At 40.9% G+C, this 25,754-nt stretch overlaps 1 protein-coding gene across 1 annotated transcript in view; it reads left to right on the top strand.

Annotated features, from left to right (window-relative positions):
* Atp6v0d2 (ATPase H+ transporting V0 subunit D2) overlaps positions 1-24,770 on the top strand; it is a 49,095-nt gene extending 24,325 nt beyond the window's left edge. Inside the window, exons 3-8 of the mRNA NM_001011972.1 lie at positions 11,994-12,172; positions 14,438-14,517; positions 15,828-15,905; positions 21,397-21,573; positions 22,817-22,891; positions 24,453-24,770. Coding sequence (NP_001011972.1) covers positions 11,994-12,172; positions 14,438-14,517; positions 15,828-15,905; positions 21,397-21,573; positions 22,817-22,891; positions 24,453-24,614 — 751 coding nt within the window. The 3' untranslated portion in view covers positions 24,615-24,770. The remainder of the gene's footprint in view (positions 1-11,993; positions 12,173-14,437; positions 14,518-15,827; positions 15,906-21,396; positions 21,574-22,816; positions 22,892-24,452) is intronic.
* Positions 24,771-25,754: the final 984 nt, after the last annotated feature.

The raw sequence follows: 25,754 nt of genomic DNA, 5'->3' as shown, positions 1-25,754 counted from the left end.
GCTTCAGTGATATGGGCAACATGAATTGACTTGGTGTTTTTTCTGTTTCCTCCTTCTCCCTCTTCCTCCTCCTCCTCTCCCTCCTGTTCCTCCTCCTCCTCCTCTCCCTCCTGTTCCTCCTCCTCCTCTCCCTCCTGTTCCTCCTCCTCCTCTCCCTCCTGTTCCTCCTCCTTCTCCTCTCCCTCCTGTTCCTCCTCCTCCTCCTCTCCCTCCTGTTCCTCCTCCTCCTCCTCTCCCTCCTGTTCCTCCTCCTCCTCTCCCTCCTCTTCCTCTCCCTCCCCCTCCCTCCTCTTCCTCCTCCTCCCCCTCCTGTTCCTCCTCCTCCTCCTCTCCCTCCCGTTCCTCCTCCTTCCCCTCCCCTCCCCCTCCCTCCTCTTCCTCCTCCTCCTCTCCCTCCTGTTCCTCCTCCTCCCACTCCCCCGCCCCTCCCCCTCTCTCCTCCTCCTCCTCATCCTAATTCCTCTTCTTTTGTTTTGGATGAGGTAACAAGGGTGAAGGATGAACCCCGGAGGACTGAGAAGAGGATGTGATCTGGGTGCGTTATGTGAAATTCCTAATTAATCGATAAAAATATTAATGTTTAAAAATGTTCAAATGTGCTTTAAGAAAGCAAATTTTATTTGCAAATGCCACCTGGGAGACTGAGAAAAGATGCACAAAGGAGGCCAATGCACATGCTCAGGCTCTTAGGAGGACCTTGTAGTTCTATGCAGAAGTGTCCAGGTGAATCCAACAATGAAAACAGAAACACTGGTACAGCCGCTGAACTGCCTATGCCAGCCAAAACTTAGCAAAAGTACCGTCTGAGGATTAAGGATGTTAAGGTAGTGGATGGGGAGGAGTTTAGGAGGTCATCCCTGCAACAGATCTTCAAGTGGGAGCCAAAGACAGTCTTTCCTTTGGGCTTTGTCCAGGAACTGTCAAACAATCAACTATCCACCAGGGGGCGGAGTAGATCCTGGTAACCTGATTTCCAACATACCGTAGCTCTTCCTAGCAATTGCTTGGGAGATTTGAGGCTGTTTCATAACCTTGGTTCTCAGGACAGAGGTTGACATCTACCTTGTTAGTGATCCAGATATCTCTTGCCCTGGTTTTATTTTATCTTCTTCTTTTTTTTTTTTTTACCTTCAAAGAAGCAGTGTGCTTTTAAAAATTAGTTTTTAATTTAGAATTTAATACTCGCTACCACCTAAAACATCTCTAAACACCTTAAATGAATCGGGCTAACCTAATTCTCTCAACGAGCATTCCACCTGGCACTAACATTATTATGTTTTTAGAAATAAGAGAGCATACTAGGTATCCGGTTCCTGAAGCTCGTGGTAACAATGAGTATGTTTTGAACACACCTCTTCTACATGTTCCACGTGAAAAGTTACATATGTACACGCATTTAATATCAGCAAAATTTTATTGTTTGTTCAGACAATAGTAATACACCGTAGACATTGTCTATAAGTTGTCTCATTTTCAAATAAAAACTTGTAGATATGTGTTATGCACTGAGTATACTATTATACTATGTTGGGTGCATGATAACTTATTTAATCCTTCCTTTTTATGTTTCAACAACCAATGTCACTGTATCCACTCACACTCTTTCATGTGATATAATTTCTCTAGATTCTCAGAAGTAAGATTGCTTTATAAAAAGATATTCAATATTTATAGTTCAAACTTAGCAGGCTGTGCTTCTCTCCAGATCCTCTCCTATCCACTGGGATTTGTTTTGTTTTCTCTGTGTCAGAGACAAAGAAAGAAAGAAAGAAAGAAAGAAAGAAAGAAAGAAAGAAAGAAAGAAAGAAAGAGAAAGAAAGAAAGAAAGAAAGAAAGAAAGAAAGAGACAGAAAGAAAGAAAAGAAGGAAAGAAGGAAAGAAAGGGAAAGGAAAGAAGTCTAAAAAGATGAGATGCTGCCACTTTTTACTGTGGGAATCTGGCTATGGTAGATGTGCCCACATGTTTAACTTACAGGAAGAGAGACAGAGAGAGACAGACAGAGAGAACTAAGCGCTGAAATTAGAAGCACACCATACAACAGGTCTTATGTGGGAGGCTTATTAAAAGTGTGGTCTTTTAATCAAGACTATGGTTCATTCAAAGGAGGACATGTAATGAAGGTGACAATGGGAACGTTTCGCCTCTGGCAGCTGTTGTCTCTGTGACCTTCCAGGCTGACTATGGAGGTGCCTGATGGTCCCTAGGACTGGCCATGGAGGAGCCTGATTACGGAGAGAAAGAGAGAAAGAGAGAAAGAGAGAAAGAGAGAAAGAGAGAAAGAAAGAAAGAGAAAGAAAGAAAGAAAGAAAGAAAGAAAGAAAGAAAGAAAGAAAGAAAGAAAGAGAAAGGAAGGAAGGAAGGAAGGGAGAGAGAGAGAGGGAGAGAGGGAGGAAGGAAGGAAGGAAGGAAGGAAGGAAGGAAGGAAGGAAGGAAGGAGGGAAGAGTCACTTCTATCTGTTGTCTATCTATGGATAGTTTTCTTTCAAGTTCTTGGAATGCTTCATATCGGCTAGATGATAGAAAATATTGGAGTCATCTCTTTAATATTATGACCATTCTGTGAATAGAAAAGTTACAGAAAATACAGGAAATGAGCAATTATCACTCATGGAGAAGGAACTCCAGGCTGTCAGTTAATTTCCTTTACTTTTGTTAACACTATCAGTTCACACACTTGTGTGAACATGGAGAAAAAAAAAAACATTGTATCCCCGTTCTTCTCTAAGACTAGAAAGGAAAGAAAGAGAAAAAGATAAAGGGAAAAAATGCTTGGTAAAGTCCCCGTCTTCGCAGATGGGTAAGAACGATGTCTCACCATATGTCAAATGAACACATGGAATGACTTAAGAGCACACAGAAGTGACAGAGCTAATAGTCGACTCCAGATCGCATGTCCCATTAAACGTTTACTAAAAATTTGTGAGTGAATGCACTGAGGATTCTTCACAGCCATCATGCTTCTGCCAGTGTGCACGCACAGGAACCATAGGCGAAGACAGAGAAGACGCACAGTCAGAGGGAGAGCCCTTCTAGGTGAAGACATTTAAAGCTTCACTTTATGTGGATGTGTGAGCACCTGCATGTCTGTGTGTATGTGTGCACGGGGCATGCCCAGTTCCAGAGGATGACAGAAGAGGGTGTCAGATCTCCCTAGAACAGAGCAGTTGTGAGCCACCTAACATGGGTGCTGGGAACTGAATCCCAGTCCTTTCCAAGAACAGCGAATGCTCTTAACCATTGGAAGATCTCTCCAACCCTGAGTTGGAAACACTTAAAAAGCTAAAATGAGAATGTATCTGACTACAGCCTGAAAGGACTAGACATACTGGAACTTTTAGCATCCTTATGTTTTTAGAAAAGGCAACGGACACAATGACAATGTAGAAAAATGCAAAAACTTGGGAGGAATTTTCAGCAAGCCTGGGCACTGTCTTAAATACTAAAGAGTTTAACAGTTCTAGAGTTTGGGCAATACAAGGTTAGCAACCTTCTTGTTTTATGTTACTGTTTCAGTCAACGCTAAATACAGAGTCATCTTTTGGTATTTTATTTTGCTAGAAGGAAAAAAAGGATGGGACAACAAAATTCAATAGTTCTGAAAAATTAGTTTTCACATCCTCTATTTTAAAAACGGGAAGCTTCAGAGAAATAAAAATGTTACCGAAAATGCAGAGGGAGCAGAACGTTTGTGTGTGCTGAATCTCAGCAGCACATTTGCAAGTCACACAAATGTCAGGGCTTCCCCATGGAGCACATTTGGCGAGCTCTGGATTGAGCAGTTCCATGATTTGATTAAACATTTGTCACGTTAAATCTTCACTTGAAAATTATTAAGTTGGAAAGATACAACGTGGTCCTTACTGTCTTTGTCAAACTGAATGACAGGGTAGCCTGTTATGTGTGAACCAGTACCTTTCACTGGGGAGTTTTCCTGGGGGACGAAATACATTTTAAAAGGTATCAAATGTAACACCCACCACACCTTTATTAGAAAACAGTTGCATCTGAAAATGTATGTTGTTTCTTTCTCTCCCCCTCACAGGTACAGACATGATCCAGCCAACATATCTAAGAGCCCTGACCACCTAAGACAATTATTGCCACTGACTATAACTGTGCTTTCCAGATAGAAGGATCCTGATACAGCCTGTAATGTAGAAAGGCACTGCAGCGACCAAGCTTGATGTAAAGATGTGACTTTCAAGTTGGCAAGATCTTAGTGAGCAAAGTCTACCAGTCATGATAAGTAGAGTTCCATTCCAAGGATCTACACAGTGGAAGGAGAGAAGTGACTCACCTCATGGTGCCCTCTGACCACCACACATCCTAGCATGCACCCTCCTAATCACAAATCTGTCATAAAGATGTGACTTCCAGGATTAAACCACACCCCGCCTTTAGACCCTATATCTAGTATCATCACCACAGTATACACTGTTTGTTTTGAGATCAAAGGGAGGAGTTCAGTCTCAATCTGGAAGTGCTTCCATTTACAAAAGTAAGTCCAAGTCTGTTTATGTACAGAAGCGATTGTAATGGAAGACGGCCACTAGCAAGCGCTGTCGTCATTTTTGTTTTGGGTGTTTTATATTAGCCTGTTTTAATTACACAAAATAATGAGGTCATTGTAACATTTTCACATATGTGTATAATGTTCTTTAATAATAATAGTTTTCAAAGTTAACAAATTTATTGTTGAAGACATAGATAACATTGAACTTTTTACTTAAAAAAAAAATAGTTGTCTAGAATAATGACCACCCAAAGACATGTAGGATTCAAAGGTACAGAACTGGACACACACACACACACACACACACACACACACACACACACATACACAAAGAGAGAGGGGGGGAGGGGAGGAAAGAGTGTGTTGACTGGCTTTTCAAAATATTTTTAAATCAAGCACCTGAAGCTAATCCCCCCAAATCATAACCTTCTCATGTTCTTTTTTAATTTTAATTTTCTTTCTTGTTAATATGTCACTACAAGCACATTCATGTAGATGTCAAAAGATAACTTTGGCGAGTTGGCTCCCTCCTTCCACGGTGGGTTCCCAGGAAGGATTACACTCAAGTAAAAGCCATTGAACTATCTCCCCACCCTCTACTCATGGACTTTTGGAGGTCTCACCCTTCCACGTGACTGCTCTGCATCTTGTCCCTACCATCCATCTACCAAGAAGAAAAAGTGAATTTTGAAAGTGTTCTTTCAGTTGGAAGTAAATGTGAAGCCACATATGAGGAAACCTCAAGCTTAATAGAAGGATATAAACACTGTGAACGTTTTCATACTAAAGATATGGCTTTTGACTTTCTACTTCTATGCCTGCAGAGACCAACTTACAGGGAAATCTCTTCTCAGAGTACGTGGCCTTACTTTATGGAAGGCACTCTCCTGTGTTTTCCTATTATTACTAATCCTGAGGCTAACCATTGAAAATTGAATAAATATTTCTGTTCTTACGCTGAGGAAATGGAGTGCTTGTGAACTGGCTTTTAAGTGGCAGAACTGGGCTTAGAACCATGTTTATCTATTCCCAAGCCTCAGTTCCTTCTAATGTGACAACCTTGTTATGATTTACAAGCCGCTTTGATATGCATGGTTTACTTTAATTTGCCCAGTGGCCCTAGTAAGCCCTCCCTTCTTGTCCTGTGGTGCCAACTTCGATTAAAAGAATGTTCTATTTCCCTCTGTTTTAACACTTGTTTGCATACTCCCTTCGGTCTTGTACCCTACTTCACTGTGCCTTCAAAACTGTGTAAGCTGCTGAGTCCCTTCCACCATATCCCCTCCCACCTTAGTCCCTCCCATCTTATCCAGGCACTTCCGGTTGCCATCCTCACCCCGCTCAGTCTGATGAGTCTTCCTTTTAGCACACCTACTCAGTGTATCTCACTAAGTCTCATTTCGGCCCCCAAAACACTCTTCAGACATCTGCTCTATTCTTTCTTCTAAAATGTGAACTTTTTCCCCCTTTCAGTGCTGTGGGTCACATTCCAGACCTTGGTACAGGCTAGGTAAGCATTCCAGCACTGGGCTATATCCCCATTTGTTAAAATATATACTTTCTTCTAAGTTATCTTACCTTATTTTTTATTGGATATTTTATATTTACATTTCAAATGGTATTTCCTTTTCCTGTTTCCCGCCCATAAACCTCTTTGCCCCATCCCCCCTTCCCCTTCTTCTATCCACCCACTCCTTCCTGCCTCCCTGCCCTGACATTACCCTACACTGGGGCATCAAGACTTAGCAGGACCATCGGTGCCCAACAAGGCCATCTTCTGCTACATATGCAGGTGGAGCCATGGGTCTGTCCATGTGTACTCTTTGGATGATGGTTTAGTCCCTGGGAGCTGTGGTTGGTTGGTATTGTTCTTACGGAGTCTAACTCCTCCAATGGGGACTCTGCTCCCAGTGCAATGGTTGGCTGCTAGCATTCGCCTCTGTATTTATCATGCTCTGGCAGAGCTTCTCAGGAGACAGCTATTTCAGTCTCCTGTCAGCATTCACTTCTTGGCATCAGCAATATTGTCTGGGTTTAGTGGCTGTATGTATATGGCCTGAATCCGCAGGTGGGGCAGTCTCTGGATGGCCTTTCCTTCAGTTTCTGCCCCAAACTTTGCCTGTGTATTTCCTCCTATGAATATGTTTGTGCCCCCTTCTAAGAAGGACTGAAGCATCTGCATTTTGGTCATCCTTCTTCTTGAGCTTCATGTGGTCTGTGGATTGTATCTGGGTTAATTCAAGCATGTGGGCTAATATCCACTTATCAGTGGGTGCATACCATGTGTGTTTTTTTGTGATTGGGTTACCTCACTCAGGTTGATATTTTCTAGTTCCATCCATTTGCCTATAAATTTCATGAGGTTATCTTCTGCTGAAGAGGTAATCATAGACCAATTTCAAGAATGCCTGTACAGATGGAATGGAAATTTATGTTTGCCCTTGAGAGCAGAAGGAGGTCACTGTCACTTTAAGAGGGAAAGCAGTGGTGCTGCTGATAAAGCCTAGAGATTGCCAAGAGAAGAGAAACATATCCGTGGCATTTGGGTTGGGCACTGCTGTGGATCATGGGATTTTGATGTCTGTGGGAAAAGGAACAGTCATAAAGAAATCTCAGAGTCCAGATCATAGCTGGACACATAACTCAGTGACAGGAGACTGTTATGGCATCTCAGAAGTCTGGTCCAATCTTCGGAACAGTAATGTATAAATTAAAAACAGGCATCTATTTTATTTTATATTATGCATCCACAATAAAACTATGTGTGTTTAGAAGAAGCAAAGACCATACTCTCAGAACCATAGATTTGAAACCCATGAAACCCATTTCTTTAGAGCTGAAAATTCGTGACTATTCTGCTTCCACAATAGAAGGAAAAAATGTGGCTGATATTGTTGAGTAGTGGGTATTGAATTAAAATTGCAGTGGGCTGGATATTTGGTTAGAACACACACAGGAACTTCATTCTCTCAGCTGAGAAGTTCTAACAGAAATAGTGTCCTCTTAGCAAACCCAACTAGTACCCAGATGTTGGCTCTAGCACTATTTGCTCAAAAATAGGATCAAAATATTTCCTCAGAGAAATAGCTGATTCTAGGGCTGGGACAGGAAATGTGCAGAATTAGCCTAGACCACTTTATAGTGCCAGAAATGGAGGAAGTGCTAAGAACCAAACTACAATGACACAGTCATGTGAAAGGAACATGAGGCCAAGTGAAAGAACTCAGAGTAGCCAAAGCTGGGACAATCTGTGCCCAAAATAAAGGAAGTAGCATTGAACTATCATCCCAGGTAGAAAATAAACACCGTGGGTTAGTGTCGGTGCAAACAAATGATTAAATTAATTAATAAGTGATGGAGAAACAATCTCCATTGTAGAAAAATTCCTGGAATTATTGCAGATTCTCTGTACTAAGGGCAAAATCGTCATCACCACTTCTCAGGGACAATGCATGTAGAGACAGACACTCAAAAGATGCAACATGGAGAGAATAGATGGAGCAGTTTTACTTTGGAGAAACCTGGCAAATGCTACCTTAGCCCAGAAATCAAGTCAATATCAAAGATGCAAAATTATGTTAACATCTACCCTTGATACAATGCAATGAATCTTCTTCCTGGTCCTAATAATCTATGCTTACAAAACATATTCTAGCAGCAAGGCATCCTATACCACACCTGATCAGTACTCCACAAATTATCCAGGGCCATCACTGACCCGTGTCTTCCATAGAAAGCATTCATCTCTTTTCCCCCGAATAATACTTTTATTGATTCTCTGTGAGTTTTACATCAAATACCTGGTCACAATCCCTTCACAGTCCTTCTAGCAAACATTTGTCTTTTTCTATCTTACACCCACAGTACTTAGCAAAGGGCAGCCGTTTCACAGTCGCTGTTAATGACACTGACATATTAAATTTTTTATCTATAAAAGGAAGTTTTTCTAACTCAGTAAAGTAATAACTCTGAGCTGACTTTCAGCAACAGCCCTATGAGTTCAGAATCTGGTCATTGTTGTACAGAAAATATGTTTTTCAAGACTCTTAAACAAGCTAAAGAACAAGTGAAAGTCCAAGAGGAGAGAGGAAATCTGAGACCAAAGGGAAATGCTGGAAGTGTCTGGCTTGAGCTGGTTGTTTTATCTAAACTGGATAAAGGAATTGAAGCCTTGGCTTTGAACGTGGTTGTTTATCTACCCAAGGCAACACTGTGTAGGCATTTTACACAACCTGAGGAAGTGGTGGATACTTGGAATGGAAAAGAGGTTTCACAGAGAGGCAAGTTGGCATTACTGCCAACAGGTTGCTGCCAGATTCGAGCAAGATGACCTGAAGACACATTCCACAGCCTTAGACTCCGTGCCCCGAGCTGTGACGTCTCTGCAGTAGACTGTCAGGACGCCTGAGGGAGAAACGCTTGCACATACTAAAACTCTACAATGATTAACAATCACTTGCAGTTTTGAAGTAGGGTCTCACTCTCTGGATCAACTTGGCCTCAAACCTGTGTGGCCCCTTCACTTCACGACCTAGTAGCATTAGAGGCGTGTTCCACCGTGCCCCACCTAAAACCTACTTTTAACAACTTAAAGTGTTTTGAAATTGAATGATTATAACATGATTTTAGGTGTTTTCATGATTTTCCCAGATGCTAATACCAGAGGGTATTATGTAGAAAGGGACTAAAAATGGGGATATTGGCATAGACCATGAGTAGAAGTGAACATTACTCCACCTGAGTAGGTACTGATCCTGGCTACTACAGTACCTATGAGCAAAATTATCTAAAGCGGGAATTTGAACTAAATAGATAACCAGGCCTCTTGTAGCTAGCCACCATATCACCACCAGGGAGCTTTATAGATATTATGGCTAGAGAAAGTAGTCTGTCATTTGATGGATGTCCCATGTCCAAGGGTTGATGGTGTTGATGAACCTGGTATATGTGTGTAATGAGAACAAGGAGTGAAGGAGGGGACAGGAAAGTGATACCTCCCAATCATTCATTTCCTAAAGGACACTAGGAGGACTGGTGTTATAGTCCCATCTGAGAAACAAGTCCACTCAAAAAAGGAAGCTGAAATAAAGCTCAATCCAATCAGTATTACCCTTGTCCTTTTTTTTTTTAATAGGAAGCCAACTTCTGTCGTAGTGGAAACATACGCACATGCAATACACACAAGTCTGCACCTTCTGAAGCCCATTACATGTGGGCAAATCTTCTTCATACCACTGACTTAAGCTGGACAATGTCATCTGTGCGTATGCTCTTACATTTCAGAGGTGCTGCAGGGAACATCAAGTGCCCAAAGCTTACCAAGGACTATTAAGTGATAGCAAACCCTTTATCGGGTAATTTCTTTTGCGCTTAGAGGGACAGTTAAGTAAATAATACCATGCTGGAATCATTTTCAACAGATAAAGTGGATTCTAAAATTTCACAAAGTCTAAATGTGGTACCGCTGTTTGGGAGGTAAAGAAACTTTATAGTCAAGTGCTTTTAATGAAGGGGATAATTGTCTCCTTCAAGAATGCTAGTTAGAATTCTCAGTGGGGTAAACTGTAGACTCACCAGAGCGAAGAAGACTTTGCTCTTCCAAATGGAAATGAATTGGTGCTCAGTGAGCCTGTAAACCATGCACTGAGCTCCAGCAATAGCATTTCCAACTATTCAGGTTCAGTGAAATCTGTAACAAAGTATCTCACTTTTCAAATCTATATGGTGGCAATGATGCAGTCTTCCACCACTGTTAAACTAGAGGGCCTCTGTCAATTCATCAGTGGACTGTCCCCTCCCTCCTCCAATCTGCCACCTTACTCTCTCCACTGCTTCTTTCCCCTTGGCATTGCACACCATTTCTTCTCTCTCAGCTGAAACAAATATGAACGATCTCTCTCTCTCTCTCTCTCTCTCTCTCTCTCTCTCTCTCTCTCTCTCTCGCTCTCCTTCTCTTTTCCCATTTCTTTAAACATATACGTATCAGGCTCTGCCTGCCTTTCTTCTTTTACGCTCCCCCAAGCATACCTACTGAGTGCTTTTACTATCTCAGATGGACTCTTAGTACCTATAGCCTATGGATGCCTATGTCGGTGTCTACCTTAATATGCCCGTGTTCAATGAAATCTCCTTATAACTTTCTAGAGCCTGTTGGAGTTCACTGCCCTAGCTCTCTTCCCATCTGGCCATTCTAGTCCATACCCTTCAGCTCTTGAATGGTAAGGAGACTTCTATAGTTTACAAGGGGAACACTTTACATACTGTCTTAGAGTGCCTACTGCTTTGAAAAAAAACACTGTGATCAGAAGTAATGAAGATAGGAAAGGGTTTATTTGTCTTACATATCCTGAACGTCAGTCAATGAGGGAAGCTAGGGCAGTAACTCAAACTGAGCAGGGACTGGAAGCAGGTGCTGATGCAGAGGCCAAAGAGGGATGCTGCTTACTTGTTTGCTCAGCCTGCTTTCTTACAGAACTCAAGACCTCCAGCCCAGGGACAGCCCTTCCACATCAATCAGTAATTAACAGAATGTCCTATAGGTTTGCCTATAGCCCAGTCTTATGGAAGTATTTTTCCTAATTAAGGATCCTTCCTCTCAGATGACTCTAGACTGTGTAAAGTGGACATAAAACAAGCCAGCATATATGCTGTCTAGGAAGTGAGCTTAATCCCTTTGCCTTCTAGCTTTAACTTGCCCTCTTCCTGCCTCTAGCTATCTTAGGTTACACTTCTGAAGCTTTCTATCATCTTCTTGGGTATAATTCATTCTGTCCAAAATATCTGTATACACTGAAACCATCTTCTTCCCACACTGTCTCTTCTCTTCTAAGAGCCCCCAATTTACTTGTGGTCCTAAACACTAAAAACAGCATAATATAAGGATTAAGAAGTAGTATCCTACAACACACGGTATGAGTTTGGATCTCAGCTGTCCCACTTCTTAGCCATAACCACTCTCGTGGGCTACTTTTGCATCCATCTGGGCCTCTGGAGATAATGACAGAATCAACATTACAGTGATTTTTACCTAGATCAAGTAAACTAACTTTCGCAAAGCATATATTCTACAGGCATATTCTTCCACTATTTTAATATTGAACACAGAGACTGTGACACAACCATATGCCCTGTAGGTGAAGCATTCAGCATCCCACATTGTTCTTAAGACCAAAGCGCTATCCAGCATGATCCAGCATGAGCAGACTCCGGCCTGCCCCAGTGGTCAAGTGTGTGTGTGTGTGTGTGTGTGTGTGTGTGTGTGTGTGTTTGTGTGTGTGTGTGTGTGTTATTCTTTTTCAAATATCCTTCCTTCTACCTTGAAACACTCACGTCCCCAGATCTTTACCCTTTATGTCACAATATCCACTCCTTCTTTAAATTTCAGCCTGAATGCCATCCCAGGGAATCTAACCTGTGGGCTCAGCTACAAATCACCACACTGTTCAGCACTGTTTTTCTAACATTTGAGTACTATTCCAGGTGCAGCTATATGATAGACAACATAATTCTACTGATGAATGGGGCATTGCAAAAGAAATCCGTGAAAGAAGTTCTAGCCAAGTGTCACCCATTGGGCCGCTTCACTGAAATGGAAGCCGTCAACATTGCAGAGAGCGCCTCAGAGCTCTTCAAGGCTGTGCTGGTTGAAACACCATTAGGTATGAATACTTATTTGTGAAATGGCCTGTGCGTGGGAGCAGAGTCATTAGAAAACACACCTTCAACATGCAACATGTGTCTGAATGTAGTTTTATACTATTCAGATTCATACTGTGTGCAGGATATCTGAGCTGGACATGGTGGCACATACATACATATGTGGAAGGCTAAGGCAGGAAGTTGGGAGTTTGAGATCAGTCCAATTACAAAGAGAGACCCTGTTTCCTGAAAACAAAGAACACAACACAGCAAAAAGAAGCGTCTAGGCCTAGGGCCATTGCTCAATTGGTAAAGCACTTGTCCTGCAGGCATAACAACTTTGAATTTGAGCCTCAGAACCCTTGAAGAAAACACAAGTGTTGTGTCACATTCCTCTAATCCCAGCACTGCAATGGCAGAGAGCCATAGGCCTTGCTAGATGGCTGAGACTTGACAAACTTCAGGCCAATAAGCGACTCTATCACAAAAACACGGTGTGTGGCTCTTAAGGAATGACACCTAAAGTTTCCCTTGACTTCCACTTGTATACACACACACACACACACACACACGCACGTATGGGCACCCACGCATATAGGTATACATGTACAGAAATATACATAAACGCACAAGCAGAAAAACAGATAAAGTTCGGATAACCTTACATTCTCATTTCTCAGAGGAAGGCAAGTGAGGTGATCTGATCTTTGTCATTGATAATCATTCAAATTAGGGAAGGGGATGGGGCTCATATCCCAACTTCCAAATCCTTATGCTTTCTACGAGGTCATAGAAATTAAATGAACTTGTGAGGTCTCAAACTATTGGTTTCCTTTCTGTGTTTTACACAATTAGTTCTTTATCCTTTCATATTAAACTCTTACTAATTCGGGTCATATCTAGGGAGCATTTTGTTTTAAGAAGTTTAGAAATGTCATTGTTATGAGCCACTTGGGAGCTTCTATGAAATTATCTAGATCAGTTATGAGATGACTTAATTTCATTATAATTTGGTGCTGATAATAATGTCATTGTTCAAAATGTTAAAGGGGAAGTTTTCATGCATTATCTATTACTGTCAGGAAATCTAGAATGGTAGCAATTCATTGTTGATCATCGGCAAAGTAGCTTTATTTTTAATTTGGGGAGCAGGGGGAGCTGAAGGGATTTTCAACCCCGTAAGAACAACAATATCAACCAACCAGACACTCCAGAGCTTCCAGGGACTAAACAACCATCCCAAACTCTTGGGATGGACCTCTGGCTCCAGTCATATCTGTAGCAGAGGATGGCCTTGTCCAGCATCAATGGGAGGAGAGGCCCTTGGACCTGCTAAGGCTTGATGCCCCAGTGTAGGGGAATGCCAGGGTGGGAAGGTGGGACAAGTGGGTGGTTGGGTTGGGGAACACTGTCAAAAGCAGGGGGAGATAGCGGGTTTCTGGAGGGTACACTGGGAAAAGGCTAACATTTGAAATAAATTAAAAAGTATCCCCCGTCAAAAAAAAAATGAAATGTCTCATCAGTCAGCACTGGTAGCTGTTCTGGAGGACCTGGGTTCGATTCCTAAGTACTCACACAGTGCCTCAAACTATCTGTAACTGCATTTGGTGGGGAGCCAACAACCTCTCCTCTGAAGGCACTGGGCATACACAAAAAATACAGTGTATTTTATAGGCAAAATACCCATTTAGATAAAAATATAAAAACCAAAATAAAATAAATAATTTAGAGAGCAGGGTTAAACATAGGGTATTTTTTCATGCTAAGAACATGCACTATACATGAACCTATGCTCTGAATCAAAATGTTTCCCTTCAAAGAGATAAGTTAAAAAGCCTTTCTGTATCTGGGTCACCTTTCTGTATCTGAGGCGCAGGTAGTATAGACTGATGGAAACCAGGCCGGTCTGGAATGAGTGAGCTGTGAATAGGAAGCTGTGCTCTGCCGGTCCCTGTACAATGACTTGGGTAATTTAGTTTACCCCAACACCCTCACTTTATATTGCAGGGTAACAGGTTCGAAAATGAGCCTAAACATAGTTTTAGTAAAACAATGAGCCTGGTATAAACTAAGGTACAGATGGTAAATATTGTTATAAGGAAAGGATATAAGGAATTTCAAAAAGTTAGCCTTCAGTGACTATTTTCAAGGTACTGTGAAGATTAAATAAGGTAATGTGTATCTGCTGTTTGGAATAGCAAGCAATGTCTAGGGTTCACACACAGTAAATGCTTGATGAATATCAGGTTTGTACTCTCTTGTGATTTATAGCCTTTTTCTTTCAGCTCCATTCTTCCAAGATTGTATGTCTGAAAATACTCTTGATGAACTGAATATTGAATTACTGCGCAATAAACTATACAAGGTAATGGTTTTCCCAAATGTATTTTTCTTGATTGCATAATATAATAGAGTTGGAGTTCATTATTAACAAACTTAGTTCGTTGGCCAACTTCTGCAATTATTAAATCATGCCTATTTGGAATATCACCTCTATTGTTTTTTTTGTTTTTTTTTTTAAGTTTATATGCATGTATGTCAGTTTCTCCTACCTAGCAAGATTTTTAAGAATAAATAGCATATCCTATTCTTCTGTATCCTTTGTTCTTTGTCCAATGTGTAGGATAGGATATAAGGATAATGATAAATGGGTAGATAAATATGTGAGAAAACTTATATCAAAGGCAACTGGCATATGCAGTAGGCATTCTGTTTATTGTGTCTATCTCTGCTGTAGATCTTGTTTCTGCATCTTATAATTATCTGTACATAAAAATAGTACAGATAATTAAGCCCATGTCAGCATTACCAACTAGCAGATTCTATGTCATATATAACACTGCATAATCTGATTGTCTGAATTGTATTGCCACCATTACATACAGAGTAAACTGTATATTATAAGCTGAGCAAAATCTGCTAGTGTACACAGTCATAAACTAACATGTACTACTATGTATGAAAAGAGTGTATTAAGCTCAAATACATGGTCCTCTCAATATTATTTTATTATATGCAGTCTTTCATTCTGTAAAGAGACACTTGAGCTATAAGGAGGCATTCCTGAGACACAACCAACAGAACATAGTGTCCTGTTATAAGTCCTATAAGCAATTCATGGATCTTAATTCACTCAGTCTAGTAGCAAAGCTATAAGATTTGTACAATCTTGTTCATCATACCAACCTAAGGAAGATGGAGAGAAAAGGCTTTCGTTTGCAGAAACAACTTAGTAATGATTTAGTTGAGTATTAGACCTGGAATGCAAACACAGGCAGTCTAACCTTACAACCTAGATGTATTCTCACAGTCAAAGCCAACGTGTCTTACGAGATTTAATATCAGAGTCACTAAATCATCTACAGAGCTCAGAGAAGGACTTGGCACTCTTGTTAGAATAGCTGGAATCAACTACATAAAATAATCCAAGAATAGTACAAACGTGATCGTTAAATAATTAGACATTGCAATAAGTGCAGTTTTGTTCTTTTATGGAGTTCTTTTTCAGTCTGGCCATGGGAATATTAAATTCCTATTAAATTCACTATAGAATATCCTATGGTAGAAACACTTCAGTTTCCAGTAAAGCATTTTATAAGCTAGGAAAAGATGACCTAGAAGTTTCCAGAAGGAAAATTACTCATTTCATTGTTAAAAATCTCCCTTCTTTCCAAGTCTTACCTCGAGGCATTCTACAAATTCTGCAAGGATCACGGTGATGTCACAGCAGAAGTTATGTGTCCCATTCTTGAGGTAAGAAGGATCCAATAATGAGTTGACATACTTGGGTTTTTTTTTTTATCCTAGAAGTTACTTGAAAATTCAATCAGGGATGTCATTTGATGTCTTAAGAGTACTGCTTTCTTAGAAGCTAGCATTGTAACTAGGTGGGTGAACCTAAGGGGCTTTGGGCTCCATCTCTAGCAATGCACAAAACAACCAAACAAAATGACTATCAAGGAGTGGTTATGATTCATGCCGATGGATATGTAGAAAGCAGGTTACAATTCAGTAAACATTTTGTATACTACTCACACCTGGTAGATTATAATATCCACTCAGATTCACTCCAAGGAGGGAACACTGCGGAGCAGGAAACCCTGTCTACTCACAGTGGCGTAATCCTTTTACAGACTTTAAACAAAGCTTCGCTCGGCAGCCCTCCACCATGCCAGCCTCCAGCAGGAAGAATATAGTTTAAAACACACAATAGCAGGAATTCCATTATGTGTGTAACTCCACATCCACACCCCCCAGAGTTGATGTTGCATCCTTTTACAGTTTCTTTGTATCGTCAAAGATCCCACCCATGCTCAGAGGTCCTCCTGACAGAAGGTTGACATCTAAGTGCATGGGAGTTTGGGTGGACATCAAGGGAGGCTGGTGTTCATCCCAGATTGTATTTAACATACATTTCTCCATGACCTTCTAATCCTCTTGACAAATGAAAGGAATACCACTTTCATGTTTTCTGAATCCTTATTTTGCCCTTTGAAACTAAGTTCTATCTAGGGAATATTTCTATTCTCTTTTTTTTTTAATAAAAATGGACTTCTGGTTTCAAGCAAAGTCTATTAAGCACTATCCTTTAAGCAAAAAGAAAAAAATTACAGGTGGCATTTGCATATATTTTCAATCCAATTCTGAAACTGCTTTTGATCTAATTCGTTCTCAAAATATATACTCATTTCAATTTTATAGTTAAAGTTCCTTTGTTATTCCTTGCTGAGATGTTTAAAGACAAGCAGCCCTTGAAATAAAAATCTTACCAGTGTCTGAAAAAGTATAAAAATGTGTTTTGCTATAATATATTATGAAGTGGGAATTTAACAAATAAAAACATTTTTTTTCATAACGCAATGTGACAAGTGAAGTGGACATGCTGGTTATATGATGAAGAATAAAGGAATCTTCAGCAGTGGTTTTCTCTCCTCGCATAGAATTAACTGCTTACCATTTCATCCATCGTTCCAAACTGCACTTTCCAGTCGGTATAATTCTGTAGGTTTAGTAACAGTGTGTCGATCTATGCCCAGGAATATGTAACATAAAAGTTTTCATAAAACCTATAACCTTATGACTCTTACCAGACAACACTGTCCCATGGGCACAACTCAGTTGTAGCACCCTTACCAAAAACAAGTGCATGAGGTCCTGCATTCAATCTTCAGCACTGTCTTGGTCGGTGTTCTACTGCTGTGCAGAGATGTAACCAAGGCAACTATTAGAGAAAGATTTAAATTGGGTGTCTGCTTACAGTTTCCAAGGTTTAGTCCATTGTCATCGTGACAGGAATCATGGCAGCATGCAGACAGATGCTAGAGCAGTAGCTGAGAACTACATCCTGATCCACAGGCAGAGACAGATAGACAGAGACACTGGGCTTGACACAGGCTTTTGAAACCTTAAAGCCCAGTTCCTGTGACACAGTTCCTTCAACAAGACCACACCTCCTACTTCTTTCTTTCTTTCTTTCTTTCTTTCTTTCTTTCTTTCTTTCTTTCTTTTTTTTTTCCGGAGCTGGGGACCGAACCCAGTGCCTTGCACTTGCTAGGCAAGTGCTCTACCACTGAGCTAAATCCCCAACCCCTCCTACTTCTTTTCAAATGGTACTACTCTCTGGTGAGTAAGCACTCAAATATCTGAGCCTATAGAGGCCATTCTGATTTAAACCACCATGAGCACTTAAAAGGAAAGGACGAAAATCCAAAACTTAACATTACCATGTGCTAGATCACTATGCTAGTGCTTTGTATAAATGAACTCCCTTGGACTTCAAGACTGATATTTTAGAGCCTATCTTTCAAAGGGGTCCACTGAGACACACAGATGGCTGAACACATCCCTAGAGACATATTAGTAGTAAAAGTCAATGTCAGGACTTGAGCCTGACAGCTTGGATTCAGTCCTTATATATTTGTCTAAGGTGGCATATTGCTTCAACACCCATAGTTCTTTTGTGTATAAAAAATATTAATTCATAAGCAATATTCTACTGCACGACCTGTAATAACAAGACTATGCAATTAGTATGCCTCTGCAATTCTCAATAGTGTTTTGGAAAAAATGGTTATCAGTAGAAAAATTTGACTACTACATACCTAGTGTTCTTGTGTTTTCTTCCCTACTCCAATAATATCAATCGCATAGAACTATCTTTATACATTTACATAGAAGTATCAGCTCCACAGGGCAAGCAATTACTACATTTCTAAAAATAAGCTCAGATGAGAGTAGTCAGTTTTACGTGAGCTGAAGATCACATACTTGGCCTCTTCATAATTCTGCAGCTTCGGAGCACTACAACTAATAATATTCCATATATATCGTCTTGAATGTCAGTTGATGGGAGACCTCAAAAAAACTTGCTGTAGTAGAGGAGAGCATTGAAGAGTTGGGAATGTAGTTCAGAGGGAGAGTGCTTATCTAGAAGGCAGGGATCTCCAGGTTTAAAACCCAGCCCTGCAGAAGAGGGGGAGAAAATGCGGAACAGAAGAGAATATAAAGAGAGAGGAGGAAGAGAGAGGAGAAAGAGGAGCTTCTCCTATAATCTCAAGTTGGGTCAGACTTTGCTTAGAGATGATCAAAGAACATGTTTTTAAACTTTTAAAATTATAGTCATTTTCCCTATGAGGCTCCGCGTTCGTGCCAAGAGCTTTCAAACTCAAGGGAAAAAGAACGTTAAAGTATAAAAGGAATTCAAAAGCAAACATCCAAATAGGCAGGAAATAGAAGCATGTGCTATGAAAAAGCAGGCTCTTTGTGGGAACACCCCTTCCTCTTCAGTGTAGGTATTATATCAGCATGCAGGGGTATGGAATGGAACTTGTGCTTACAAGCTAAGAAATAAACTAGTAACAAAGGCGAAGCGTAAGAAATGAATGGATTATTCGGATAATCCATTATGTTCAAAGTCTTCTTTTGTCAGCCTGACTTTTCCCCATATACCTGTTTATTTAGTGTTCCACTTGCTTACTTATCCCTAAGTTTAATCTGTGACCATCTTCCAAATGCCCCACACTCCCTCGAGCAGCAGTCCCCTCTGATGGGGCCCCTGCTGTCTTGATGCCTGCAACACTGCTTAGCCCGTCATATTTCCTTCCTTAAAATTCTAACATCTTACAACTAGAAAGAATAACTGAGACAGCTACCCACATGCTGTTTAGTTTCAAGGATTCTTATTGTCATGAACAATCCCGCTTTCATTTCTTCTCTTTTCCCTGGAAGTTCCAAAATGATTTACAAGACCGGTTATATGCAGGAGCCAGATTGTAACTGCTTTTGCTTCCAAATAAGGCTACCCTGCTTCTGACCCACCCATAATTTCCATGAGACTAATCAAAAGGACCAGTGGGAGCACTCACTTGGCGATGATAAGAAACACCTGTTCTAACAGAAGCATTCCATTAAAGCTGTTGCAAGCCTAGCTTTGTCACTAGCTAGTAAGTGTGGAAAGTAATGAAGGACAGCACAGAGCCAGTCTTTTCAGCTTTCTTGTGCTGGTGAACAGCCGTGGATTCTTGTTGAAGAGCAGACTGTCGTTCCATTGGTTCCAACTTTAGACTATGGCTTGAGATTCTGCATTTTCCCCATTGACGTCAAAGCTACTGAGCCATGACTTTGAGTAGCACCACTGTAGCAAATATTGTAGGAAATTCAAAAGTGATGAAATCAAACAGACTGTTCTGTTAGATTCAATAGATAGCTAGAATACTCCTCTGTGACAGGCATCGAGTCCAGAAATGAGCAATGGATTAAAAAAAAAAGACATGATCCTTCCAAGAGTTAAGAGGAAGAAGTGGAAAAATACAGGGACAGACTTCAAATGACATAGTAAGTACAAAATATTTCAACAACTTGAAGAATTCTTAAGTCCAAAGGCCAACAGCCCGCATAAAAGGTAGGGCCCTTGAGGGAGTAAAAAGGGCCTGGGAAGAAAGTAGTAAGAGGCAGAGGATGGGGAGGATCCTGTGAGATGCTTTCATCTGGACGTGACGTAGCTGTTACACACATGAACATACAACAGTTGTAGTTACCTGTATAGTCCTGCATAAGATCATTTGTGAACTGTTGGCAGTTGATGTGGCTACTGGAGGAGCTATTTTTCTGTAAGAGTGTGATGTGGCTGTTGGTAGGTTCCCCATACCCCAGTGGATGGCCCCATACCCGTTTGTGTATAGGACAACCAGTGGGTTAAAAGGTAAATATATGTATACCATATAGATACATACACAATATATAGTATACTATATATAAATATAATTATTATATAAATAATAAATTATATACTATATACTATTATATAAATAATATATAATATATAGTATAAATATAAAATATTTTCACAATAAAAAAGAGGAAGATGGAACAGTTAATGTAGATCTGAGAAAAACTGAGGAAGCAGAAACATGAAGAACAAAGGAATAGGAAAGAAATCTTAAGAAAGCACGAGTGCAGGAAACAGGACTGGTAGAATAGGAGCTCAGTGGCCTACAGTGTTCAGCACAGATCATGAGTACACACTGACCTTCTTAAGGATCCTAAGGAATCCGGCCTTACAAGGAAGACAAATCACCCCAAGACACGCGATTCTCGGCTACAGAATCAGAGATGCCAGGTCATTAAAAAAAATCCAAATCATGAAAATACAGATGGTGTAAAGTATAAGGTTTAATGACATAAAATGAATAAATAAGGCTAGGGATTTATGGTAGAGCCAGTGTGACGTGCATAAGGCCCCTACGTCAGATCCCCAGCATCTCAAACAGTAACAACAATACCAGCCATGGCGGCAGGAGCAACGAGAAGGGGTTGGTAACATGGAGAGATGCATGCTTTTGCTGTGTTCACACACCCCGGCAGACATAGTCACTCACATTGCCTTACTCCCTCCCTGGCTGCATGATCCTGGCATGATTCCCACCTTTATGGAAAATACGTCGGTGACTCTGGTAACATACACGAAAACAACTTGCGAGTGGCTACTCATTGCAAGCAACCTGGGAAAGAAAGCTTTCCCAGGTGGGAAAGCTGGGAGGGTTTAAGAGCCATAGGCTGTCCCAGGGCTGCACAGCTTCCTCCAGCAAACAAATTTCTCCCTTTCAAGAGGAGACTAAAGGGACACTGACGCATGCCCACTTTGTAATTAGACATGGACAGTAGATCACTTCAGAAATGCAATTCTGCGTGTAGCTTGTACTGTGAACGATGATGAGCTTTGCTACCTTATGTCTCTTGCGTTCAGTTTGAGGCCGACAGACGCGCTTTAATCATCACTCTGAACTCATTTGGCACTGAACTGAGCAAAGAAGACAGGGAGACCCTCTTCCCCACCTGCGGCAAGCTCTATCCGGAGGGACTGCGGCTGTTAGCCCAAGCCGAAGACTTCGAGCACATGAAGAGAGTGGCAGATAATTACGGAGTAAGTCACTTCGCCAGCACCCTGAGTGCCTTGTATTACTTCAGCACGGGCCCTTTAGAAGCTCACACATCCATTTAGACACCTCATCCAAAGTTACACCCAGATGGCAGCAGGCAGAGCCTCTTGCAGTAATTATGCCTCCCAGAGAAACGCTTCAAGTTTCCCGTCCAAGCTGGTGTCTTTTAAGAATCCTGCCAAGAAAGCCCTTGTTTAAATCTCCCAGGAGTGGTTATCTGAGCGCTTCTTGAAGTACCTTTTAAAGCAACTTTCCCAAGAGGCCAAGGCGAGCTTCTAGAAGTGGGAGTTCATGTCAAAACTATATAAAAGAGCCTGACCCCAGTGCTCCTTTCAAGTACCCACTGGGGAAACAAGAGTCAGGGTGGAATAGCTATAGAGACGACAAGAGAATATGGGATGTGTGTGGTTTTTCCCAACCCCTTTGCTTAATGGCAGAAACTGGGAGATGAACAGAACCGTTGGCTCGCTCTCCCTGCTCCTGCATTCAGCACTCTCGGACAGCATGGAGTTCTCCACACATACATGGTTATACTTCTCACCCAGGTCCCACCTCCTCAGCCTTGTGGGTAGTCACACATATCACCAGCTTTTCACAGCCTCAGCTTAAAAATTGACACTGGTGTTTCCTTGTGGGTTTCTGTGTTTTTCTAGGAGAAATCCAGCAAATACTATATATAACCCTCCTAAGGATGCCACCTATAACTGAGGGCAACTCTTCACTATAATATTAAGAATTGCGCTTCTTCCCAGTTCCCACACTTTCTGCACTTGAAATTCCTTGAGGCGTTATTAGTTGTCATCTCAAGGAATTCACAAACCTATACTGGTCAAACTGTAAGAGTTCATTGAGTCCGATGCATTTATGTGTGAAAATGTTAATGTACAACGAGAAAAATGTAGCTTTTGCCTTGTACTTGTATCCTTGAGTATGTGAGAAAGTGAGAAAGGGGAAATTTTAACCATTGCTTTGGTTGTTTGGATATTTCGAAGGGTGCGGGGATGTCAGAAAGTCAAAGGCCTAACCAAAAGCATTCAGGCCTTCAGTTACAAATTTTCTTTAAAGTGCACACGCGCGCACGAGCGCGCGCGCACACACACACACACACACACACACACACACACACACACACACTAGCAATATCTACATTGCTAAGAAGATATATTCACATGCGTTTGTAAAACCTGAAGAATCCTTTACATTTAAACTCTCATCTTTGTTTTTAAGGTTTACAAGCCTTTGTTTGACGCCGTAGGTGGCAGTGGGGGAAAGACACTGGAAGATGTTTTCTATGAGCGAGAGGTATGATAGAAGTGAAAACGTTATCATTTATGTGCTGCTGCTGCTGCTGTTGCTGTTGTTGTTGTCGTCATTGTTGTTATCATAAACTTTATCTATTGGAGTTTCTTTATATAGTTTATCAGGACAATTGATGCTTTTCTGTAAGTATTGCATATTTTCACTTCCATACAGTGCCAGAGCCCTGCAGCTAGGTATAGTTTCACATAAATTGTCTTGTGAAGAGTGTGTGCTTAGTGGGAGCTGTAGAAGTGGCTTTTGCATAGTTAGTAAAGGTTCCCCTCATTCCCTCATTCACGGAATCTGCAAGAAAGGTTTTTCCATAGTTAAAATGCAGGTATAGCTGTATCCACGTGGGAATTATTCATATGGTGACCCAGAGATTATTCCCTTTCCCTAAAAAAAAGTCCAAATTACTTAATCAATTGTCCTCAGGTCCTTGGCGACTATATTATTTAAAGAAGAAAAAATTTATTCTTCCTAATCAAGTTTGTTTCTACAATTCTAGATAAATTTTCTATTATTTTTCACTTGACTGAAACCAGTGGCCTACCCGTGCCTATTGGTTGAAATTAAGTAAGAACCAAAGGTCAATGTTGGGATATCGCCACTTGCAGCTTGGGAACTTTGTTCCTAGATATTAGGCATTTTCCAACAGTCTACTTCCACAGAAAGAAGTAGAAACAAGGCAAAGAATCCAACATATTAGGGATCTTTAAAAACTACACAGACTGTAGCAGCACAACAAAGGGACAGTCAATGAAGCTGCTCCTTACAAGAAACACAAGTGTCTACAGAGTCAGCCTCCACTTCTGACTGCTTTGCTTATGGTGAGCAGAGCAGCATCAGGTGCTGCGCACCTCTTCTGCGCAGCGTAAGGGCCTGTGCATCTCTTCTGCGCAGCATGGTGGACTGAGCACTTCTGCGCACGCAGCTTGGTGGGCTGCGTGCCCGGTGTGCGTCTTTTCCATCCTAAAGTCAAAGTGGAACAAAGTGAAAGACCTGCTCCATTTCCAACTTTATTCTAGTTGTAAGAAATTTAATTTTCTTTTGCTTACTTAATTTTGAATAACAAAGCAGTGCAGCTGCATGGACCATAGCTACAGACCACCATTAAAAGGTCACAATGTCAGTCTGGATTCCAGTGCACTGTCGCATTGCTCTGAGAGGTAGACAGCCTTAAACACCTCCACAACCTTTTCTGAAGTTGTGGCCAAGAAGGGAGACTTTACCTAAATGAGGCTAGCCCACCAACTGAAAGCCAGATAAATAACACTGCAAAGTTAAACATACATTTCCCAAACGCAACTTTCTGCTAGGATGCGAAACCTACCGTGTGAGTCCATAAACTTACTTTGTCCATTGACACTTTCGACATTTGTCTGTGTGACACTTCCTTAATATATGCTGTTTCCTCTGATCCCACTATTGGTCCAACTTGCCCACTACTTAAGAACAAATCAGTACTATGGAAGCAGAAGCCATTTCTAGTTTCTTCATTACTTCATAAATGTGGTATGTTGTAGACAATCTGATGGTCCGTGTCGTCTTTTTCCTTCCCTAGGTACAGATGAATGTGCTGGCGTTCAACAGGCAATTCCACTATGGTGTGTTTTATGCCTATGTAAAGTTGAAGGAGCAGGAGATGAGAAATATCGTGTGGATAGCAGAATGCATCTCACAGCGACATCGAACTAAAATCAACAGCTACATTCCAATTTTATAAGCCAGGTTGGAGGCCACAAGTGCAGAAATGACAGGAAGTTATTGAACAAAGGAAAGGGGATTGTGTTACATTATGTAGATTATATAAAAGTCAGTCATACCACTTTTCTCTGAACTGTGTGTCCACTGGAAGCCCAGTAAACAGACTTGAAACAAAGTGTTCCTTTCTTGTTTTCAGCAAACCCTAATTACTGTTTCACATTTATGGCTTATTGCTCACTGACCTCGCACACTCATTTTAATTGACCCCGTAGCTCTTTGCGTACTTGGATTTAGTCATTCTAACATCATGCCTAAACAGGCGCTTCGTTCCTTTTCCATTCTTCTCCCCAAGCTCAAACACTGAGTGGCTGCTTTGCCTTTTAACTGTTTGGTCCTTCCATGCATTCACAAAAATGCAAAGCTGTGGGTAAGTAACGAACACCACGTTTGGTGAAAAAATGTTGCCTTCTCTTCCCCCAAGACTTTTGTAATCCTGAGAAAGATAGATTCCCAAAATGCAAGCATAACTAAATTTGTAACTAAATTAGATTCTCACAACACACACGCACACACACACACACACACACACACAGAGAGAGAGAGAGAGAGAGAGAGAGAGAGAGAGAGGAACAAATTATATAGATATTTATATCAATGGTTCTGTCACAATTTATTCAAGAAGAAAATCCCATAAATTGTACCCCGTTCCTTCAGAAGAAGAATCACAGGTGTAGTGTGGTTACTTCAGAAACCAATGCTCAGAGGCTGCTCAGAAAAAAGAAATTAGCAAGATAATGTCTCCAGGCTTTTCTTTAAATATCAAAAGTGTTCTTAAATATAGTCTGTGTTTGATATACTTCAAGAATTAAACATGTCCAGTCAACTCAAAGACGCAGCAGGTAAGAGCGCCTGTTGTCAACTCTAAATCCATGAGTTCAATTCCTGGGAGGGAACTACAAGGAATTACAAGATTGCCTTTAACCCTTTAACCTTTACTCACGCACCCCGCCACTTACACACACCTGTAAAAGAATTTTAAAGAAACGTGCAAAAGTGATTTGAACTTTTTTTATTATCAGCTGTCTATATAAACACACTGTCTAGAATAGTATGAATAAACTAAGTAGCACAACATTTGTAGAATACTCATTTATTAGTA

This window comes from Rattus norvegicus, chromosome 5 (assembly GCF_036323735.1).
Source record: "Rattus norvegicus strain BN/NHsdMcwi chromosome 5, GRCr8, whole genome shotgun sequence".
Lineage (NCBI taxonomy): Eukaryota > Metazoa > Chordata > Mammalia > Rodentia > Muridae > Rattus > Rattus norvegicus.
This window is presented reverse-complemented; position numbering and strand designations above follow the sequence as displayed.